Raw genomic sequence first — 8,729 nt, forward strand, 5'->3', positions numbered from 1 at the left:
GTCCAGCGGATAGTACTCACACATTGTGATGGCTACAGGGCGGATATCTATATATATAAAGTGAGAGTTTTGTCTGTACATTGCTCAGAACTTGAAAAGAATGGGGTTTCTGTACCGGTCATGTCCACAGTAACAAGAAAATGCATTTTTTACTTTTCCGTAATTTCTGTCTGTCTGTCTGTCTGCCTGTCTGTCTGTCTGTCTGTATGTATGTATGTATGTATGTATGTACACGCATCACAAGAAAACGGCTGAAGAGAATTTAATGAAAATCGGAATGGAAAGTCGGGTGATGAACCGCTACAATCTAGGCTATAAATTATTTTAATCACGCCGAGTGAAATGGTAGTTTAGGGGAAGGCCTGAAATTTAATTCTCAAATATTTATGTTATTAGTGGTCGTGTCTTAATGAAAATCGCTAGAAAAAGATGGGAAATAAGTCGCTACAATATAGGCTATACACGCTGAGAAAATTGGTAGTTTAGGGGAAGGCCTAAAATTTAATTGTCAAATATTTATTTTATTAGTGGTCGTATCTTCACGAAAATTGGTATGCAAAGTCGGGGAATAGGTCGCTATAATGTAGGCTATCAATAATGCTATTCACACTGAGTGAAATGGTAATTTAGGGGAAGGCCTGAAATGTAATCTATATATATAAAGTAAGAGTTTTGTCTGTACATTGCTCAGAATTTGAAATGAATGGTATTTCTTTATCTGTCATGTCCACAGTAAAAAGGAAACGCATTTTTTACTTTTCCGTAATTTCTGTCTGTCTGTCTGTCTGTCTGTCTGTCTGTCTGTCTGTCTGTCTGTCTGTCTGTCTGTCTGTATGTCTGTCTGTATGCAGGAATTTGGATTTTTGTTACTAAGTCCAAATCAGCGCCGAGTCACGAGAAAATGGATAAACAGAATTTAGTGAAAATCGGTATGTAAAGTCTGAGAATAAGTAACTACAGTCTACGATATAAATAATTTTGTAAGACACCCTAATATCACAGTGTCGAAAGAAAACTAACGTGAAGGCCTGCAATATAGAAAGCTCATAAACTTTATCAACAATTACATTACATTGACCATTGTTTGTTGTGATGTGCTTTTTGTCTTCTGTTTCCTCTCATCCCCGATAGATAGGATTACAGCAGCGTACCGAGGTTTTTTAAAATTTGCTTGACGTCGCACCGACACAGGTAGGTCTTATGGTGACGATGGGATAGGAAATGAATAGTGGTGTGAAGGAAGCGGCCTTGGCTTTAAGGTACAGCCTGGTGTGAATGGTGTGAAAATGGGAAACCACGGAATACCATTTTTCTTGCTTAACTTCGCACCGACACAGATATGTCTTATGGCGACGATGGGATAGGAAAGGCCTAGGAAGTGGAAGGAAGCGGCCGTAGCTTTATTTAAGGTACAGTCCCGGCATTTGCCTGGTGTGAAAATGGGAAACCACGGAAAACCATCGTCAGGGCTGCCGACAGTGGGGCTCGAACCCACTATCTCCCGAATACCATCTTCAGGGTTGCCGGCAGTGGGGTTCGAATCCACTATCTCCCGGATGCAAGCTCACAGCTGCGCGCCCCTAACCACACGGCCAACTCGCCTGGTCGTGCCGACTGTAACAGCCTGCCTGTATATTGGTGGGAAGTAGCTGGGGTGTAAGACAACTTTCTTCTTTAGCATGCCATTCCTCTGGTACATACATTTTCTGATATATCTGGTACGTAACACACCGGTTCAACATAGCATTCGAGCTATTCAATCCCTTCTCTGAGCCACTGATTGGAATGAGTAGTGTGCATATTTAACGGAATAATGACAGATGAGTGTTCACGGCTGTCTGCGACCTGGTTATTCCAGCTCTGGAACTTGGGACTCTTAGATCGGCACCGTAGTACTGTTCGTTGAAAGTGAGAAAGTGTGCGGTTTTTCCTTTGATCGATTATTTTATATGATAATATTGCTTGCAATCGCTACATTGCTACTGACGTTTTTGAAATGACCTATGTTGAATTCAGTTAGGAAAAGCACCAAGTCAGTCTTTCTGAGAATCCCGTAGCGAAGCACGGGTACATCAGCTAGTTCGTTCTAATAGCTTTATTTTCATTTCTAACCACGTCAAACATGTTTGTAAGTCTTCTGAAGGAAAATGCGGAGTATTTATTTTGCCTTAAAAGTAATATTTTGGACATATCTGAGAAACTGTTCATATTTCTGCTTAATTCTATACAATAATATTTTTGTCATAATCAATAGAATTTTATGTTATAGGTGCGTGGGTTTCTTTTACGTATCAACACTGCAGCATGTAAGTGGTGTATTTCTGTGGAATGAATCTATCTCAGCATTAGGCTGTTTTTGGCAGGTAGCGTGTTCAAAGGAGGCTTATTGGAAATTCCTAATGAGCTCAACCTTGACAGTGAAGGACAATATTTTGAATAAAGCAGCTTGGACTGGGACGTCTTAGCAGGTCTTATTCTCAGTCTTATCTGAATGGTCACGTTGCCAGGAATTTTGTTTGCTGGAAAAGCTAACCTCCTTTCTATCATTCTGCTGTCCTTGGTTTGAGATCACAAATTCTGTATTGCAGAGTGATTCCAACATGCCTAAAGGTAAGTGTTCAGAGATTGCGAAACTGAGGCAATTCGTTCACGAATTTGAGGAACAGATTTTAGTAGTGATGGTGAAGTTAAGGTGTCGGCTCAAAATCGCTTTAGGCAGGCCGCACACCGGACGCGTCAAGTCACGTCAGCGACACAGAGACATGACGCATCAGAAAGGAGCATAGTGATAAGCAATGGAAAAACACAAATCGCCGCACAGCGGTCTGCGTCTTGATGATATCATCAGCATCCTGCTGCAGACACGAGCGATAAGACACTGCATGTTCCATTTCTATGCGTCATGTCTTAAGCAAACACCTTCTCGTATAGTTCTGTTCCTGCTTTTTCTGAGCAGTGCCAGTGAACACAAGTGCCAGCATGAATGAAGAACAAATCAACATTAAATTAGTGCAATCCGTGGAGAAATATCGAATAATATATGATTATTCGCTACCAGGACATTCGAATAAGAACGAGGTGGATAAAGCGTGGCATGCAGTGTCCAAAGAATTAAATTTAAATGGTAAGTAACTTACATTCAGTAACATATTTATTAATTAGGTCCATGTACAGTAATTACATGTTTAATTATGTAAGAATAAACATTTCTTGCGCAACCAGAATTACTGATAATGTATAGTGCAGCTATATTTATATTTATTCTATAGCGTACTTATTCTGCCAAGAAAGGGCTACGTTTGGTTTCATAAAGTAAGAACACAAGTGATTTCTTAATTCAACAGCCTCAACTGTTGCTCTTCTGTTGCAGGGTTGCAATCTCTGCAACACACGCATCGTATTGTCAGTATTTTCATCCTTATCTGTTACACTCGGTTCACTAAAAACGCCGTCTTTTAGTCTAACGAAGTTATGCAGAACACAAATTGCTCGTATTATGTTGTCTATTTTATCAGGTTTGCAGGCTATAGCTGTACCGAGAACTCTAAATTTAGAAGCAAGCATTCCAAAACCACATTCTACACTCTTTCTAGCTCTGCTAAGCCTATAATTAAAAATCCGCCTTTCATTTGTAAGTTCTCTTCGCGGATAGGGTCTCATGATATGCTTCTGTAATGGGAAAGCTTCATCACCAACGAAAAAATAAGGAAATGGTGAACAGTGATCATCATCTTTCGGTAGCCTCTTGGGATCAGGTATATTCAGTGTGCCCTGCTGAAGGTTTCTTCCTAAAGCTGAGTTTCGCAACACGCCACCATCACTGTTTCTGCCATAGTCACCAGCTTCTATAACAATGAAAAGTCCATCTGCATCAACCAAAGCTAATAGAACAATAGAAAAATAGCCCTTGTAGTTATAGAAGGATGAGCCACTGTTTCTCGGACACTGGATACGAACGTGTTTCCCGTTTATGGCACCAATGCAGTTAGGCATATTCCAGAGTTCCAAATATCTTTCGGAAATATTCTCCCATAACTCCTTTGAGGGTGCAGGCATAAACTCAGGTTGAAGTGTTGTCCATACTGCCGAACACACTTCATCCACAATTTTGCCGATTGTTGTTTCTCCTCTTTTAAACTGAAAGCTCAAGCATCTGAAGCTGTTGCCAGTAGCTAAGTACCTGGAAATAAAGGACCATGAATACTATTACTGCTAAATTAAATTTTAAAAAGCTTGTAAAAAATTATTTTAGCCAAATTAAACTATTGACAATTGCACTCATATACACAGATTCTATAAATTTAATATCATTGAACTGCACTGTTTTTGTTATAAAATGTTTGTTGTGAATTTATTTTTTATGTGTTAATAAGCATTCATTGGTATAGCTATTGTATGTATAGTCCTACTATAGGGCTCTGGCCTCAAGGACATCCTTTATATGAAATAAAATAAATAAAATAATAATAATAATAATAATAATAATAATAATAATAATAATAATAATAATAATAATAATAAGTGTATTTTCTCATTGCAGTGGCCACCTGTAAAGACAAATGGAGAAACTGTAGGAACTGTTGGTCCAGATACTTAAGGCAAGCTCCTACCAGTGGTTCAGCAGCAGTAACCAAAAAGCCCTACTATCTTGCAGACTACTTGGCGTTTTTGACACCATTTACGAAATCAAGAAGACAAGTGGGAAACGTAGAAAATCCGTATGAAGAGGAGCAATCTGCTACAGAGGAACAACCATCATCAGTGGCCATGACAAAAGAAAACGACGAGGAGAATAGTGCTCAAGAAATTATGCAGCCGCTACCTCGAACACGTAGAAGAGATACAAAAAGAAGCGCCATTAAAATGGATATTGACGAAGTTTTCTCTTCATATATTCAGATGAAAACAAAGCGTACGGCTGAAGCGGAGTGTAATAACCCTGATGAGTTGTTTTTCAAAAGCCTGCTACCAGATGTGGCTAAATTATCACCTGCAGCTAAAAGCTCATTTAAGTTGTTTGTGCAGCAAAAATTAAATGACATGCTGTACGGATCAGCCAGGAATGTTCAGTGTAGTGATACTCATTCCCATCCATCAACTTCCGTATTGCATTACGGTGGTCAGACGGGCTCCTCATATACTATCTCACCATTCTCTCTATGCAGAGAATTTACCACAAGAAAACGAGGAAGAACGTGATCACTCATACTGATAAGACGTAGTTACAAAGACAGCACTGTATGGTATGAAGTTATAAGTGAAAAAACCAAAACATTGCATACATATTATTTATATACTTTGTCAATATGAACAATTTCGCAGCTGTGTTCATCATCTAATAAATAATTTAATTATTTTAACAACAAATTATTATTCTAAGCTTTGAACTTACCTTAGTGTTATAAGTAGCTTTTCATCAGGACTTATAGCCTTCCTGTAGTTTGTGTCTTGTTTTCTTAATAATGGAGAAATTTTCTGAAGAAGTTCTGTGTAGCTTTCGGGGTACATTCGGTAGTATGACTGGAATTTTACCGGATCTTTTAGTAAATCATGCGCTAAGGTATAAGCACCATGTTGAGCACACGACATATTAAAATCATGAATCCATTTTCTTTTCCTCTTGTTACGCAATTTCAACCACATGTACAGCAAAACATCATCTTCACTCGAGGAGGCCATGTTAACAGCTGATAATGCGTAGCGTATTGATGCAGACACATGCTTCTCCGGTGTGCGGCTACAAGTCTGCATCACGAGTGCGACAAACAAGCGAGTCGTTTTTCATGTTGCGTTGCAGATGTTGACGCGTCCGGTGTGCGGCCTCACTACTGTGCAACAACACTGTATAATGGTAAAGCATCCAAGGGGTTTAACAAGATTTTTCCGTCACGGAGAACAGGCAGCATCTGCTTTTTGATGGAGCTTCTTCAAATACGGTCTCATTAGATAATACTTCGGAATTTTGTAATTATCTCTTCATGATGATGGTTTATTCCCATATCACTATAAAAAGTAAATAGTGCTAGATTCAGATCCTTCTTGGAGAATTACATTAGTAAGAAAATTCTTAATGAATCAACACTTAGAAAAAATAACCTCTTGTTATGAAGATGTACAGTTCTCAGCAGTAATATATGGGTTTCGGTGGACGATAAAACCGATGCAGATGGAAGATACGTAGCTAACATTATAATTGGTGTAATGAAAAGAGGATGGCGTGGTGAAGTGTTTCTTCTAACATGTGAAGTTCTGGAGAAAGTAAACCATTCCGCCATTACAGTGCTGTTTGATGATACTATGAAGCCACATTGGCCACATGGTGTAAAGAGAGAAAACATCCTCCTGTTTGTAATCGATGCCACCCCGTGCATGACCAAGGCAGGGAAATGACTTAACTACTTTATCCCAGAATGGTCCGTGTTATGTGTCTCACACATGGTTTGCATAGAGTGGAAGAAAAGGTTCGAAGTTACCACCCCGACATAGGCAGGCTAATTTCTAACGGGAAGAAAATATTCCTGAAAGCTCCACTTTGAGTACAGAAGATGAAAGAAACATCCCCTTCCTCCTCAATTTATATTTACTCACTGGGGGACATGGCTCGATGCTACTCAATATCATTGCAGAAATTATGATTCCTTTGAGAGAGTAATTCAAGAGTTTGATCCTTACGATTCGTCATATATTAAAATTGCGCAAGATTTCATCTCTTCTAAGAGCTTGATCAGAGACTTGGCATACATAACATCAAACTTGGCGGAATGTCAACATCAATCACTCGTCTTGAAACTGTAGGGCTTCCACTTTGTGATGCACTGGCAACTGTAAAACAAACTGAGGATGATTTAAAGTGAGCAAAAGTTGAAGTGGCTGATAGCCTACAATTAGTGTAAAACTGGAAAGAGTGCTGTTTTCTAATGTAGGTTATTCTACAGTTCGCAACATATGTGTGTGGACACGAATCAAAATTTGGGGATTCTGAACCAGAATTGTGCCCGGATGGAATAACTTTATTCAGATTTGCTCCCATAATACCATGTGATGTTAAGCGGAATTTATTCAGGTATAAAAAAATCATGTCTGACAACCGAAGAGGCTTCCAGTTTGTCAGTTTGAAAATCCACGTGATTATCCATTGTAACTTCGTTGAAAGTGGGAACTTATGTCAGGTACGGTTATTTTATTTTCATTTTTACAAATAATTTACTTATTAGACACTAGCCAAGTACTTCGTCACTGACCGTTATATTTTACTTTCTTTGAGAGTACATAACTTGCTATAGATGAAGGCAAAATGAAAGAACACCCTGATAGATGATATAAATAATATATAACCAACAGTGACTATGAGATGTTAGTTGTAATGCCAATAATTAATTCATATTTAACCAATTCATTACAAATGTAAAACTTTAAAATCATCCTTTTTATACATTAATTGATCTGTAAGGTATTTGTTTGTCTTTTTGGGTCATATTTGAATAATTTTTAGGTTATATTTGCTTGCATATTTTAAATATTATAAGTTATTATAATCCGCTGCTAGTGATTACGGTATCTGTGTCGGTGCGACGTAAAGCAACTAGAAAAAAAAACCACTAACAGAATGATTGTTACAGTGTTATAGAGGAACTATACAGTTGCAAAACCTTGCAGTAACCTATTATTTCGGAAAGAGACTCTAAGACTGCCGCTTCTGCAATTAACGTGTTCCACTTTAAAAACGAATATTGGCTATAATTTGTCTTAAGCGGTCTCCCCTTTACCTTAAGTGATAGATGAAGTCTTCTTAAATAATGGGCTTTCATAGCCTGGCTGTTCCGTATAAATTGCAGAATTACATTTAATCGCAGTGAAATACATACTATGGTAATGCAGCAATATTAACGTTTAGGATTCTTAAAACTTTAACATTAATTTAATTTTACAATGATTACTCTGAAGTCACATTTTCCTCCGTCGTGACTGAAGTATTTACAGCGAAGATTGTAGGAATATTAGAGGAAGCCTTTGGGCAAGAGCCTCCCAACCCGCGTAGTCGATAGCCACCATTTCGGCAATCATCAGATGTGAACAATGCTATGTTCCCAGACTATTCACGCTGAAGAATCTAAGCCGGTTCCAGAAGGAAAAGCAGGTGAAACAATACTTAAACTGACCCAGTGGGTGAACTCCATACTTTTCTAGGTGTTATAAATTTCTATCGCCATTTTGTCAAATATGCAGCACAGGTGCAAGCAATTCTCCATTATTTTCTGAAAGGGGCAAAAAGACAAGAATGATCTTACTTTTTTATGTTTTTATTTATATATTTAATTATTAGATACAGCGCCCGGAGGACCATTTTACACTAATAATAATAATAATAATAATAATAATAATAATAATAATAATAATAATAATAATAATAAGTTTAAATAAGTATAAAAGATAACAAAGGTATAAACAACAATATTAAGTATCAACAATAAATTAACAATTATTAACAATAACAATGTAACAACAATGACGACGATAACTGCCGAGTGCCTGTTACAGAAATTAGGAAGAAGGAAGGTCGACGGTTGGATGGACGAAAGAAAATGGAAACCTGGAGAGGACTTCAAAGGAATCTTTTAATTTTTTGTTTGAAGGATGCGAGGCGGTAGAGGTGGGATCCCTCGCTGAGTCCGAGGTAAAAACCAACCCTGGAGGGTAAGCAGATTAAGAAAGAAAGAATGGTGGTACTT

At 38.0% G+C, this 8,729-nt stretch overlaps 1 protein-coding gene across 1 annotated transcript; it reads right to left on the reverse strand.

Moving 5' to 3' along the window:
* Positions 1–3,138: 3,138 nt before the first annotated feature.
* On the reverse strand, positions 3,139–5,777 carry LOC137501825 (putative nuclease HARBI1). The gene is made up of 2 exons (XM_068228823.1): positions 5,393–5,777; positions 3,139–4,180 (listed from the first exon to the last, which is right to left on the reverse strand). The coding sequence occupies exons 1-2, from the start codon at positions 5,749–5,751 to the stop codon at positions 3,259–3,261; spliced, it is 1,281 nt and encodes a 426-aa protein (XP_068084924.1). The 5' UTR covers positions 5,752–5,777; the 3' UTR covers positions 3,139–3,258.
* Positions 5,778–8,729: the final 2,952 nt, after the last annotated feature.

The sequence above is a fragment of the Anabrus simplex genome, chromosome 1, assembly GCF_040414725.1.
Source record: "Anabrus simplex isolate iqAnaSimp1 chromosome 1, ASM4041472v1, whole genome shotgun sequence".
Taxonomy (NCBI): domain Eukaryota; kingdom Metazoa; phylum Arthropoda; class Insecta; order Orthoptera; family Tettigoniidae; genus Anabrus; species Anabrus simplex.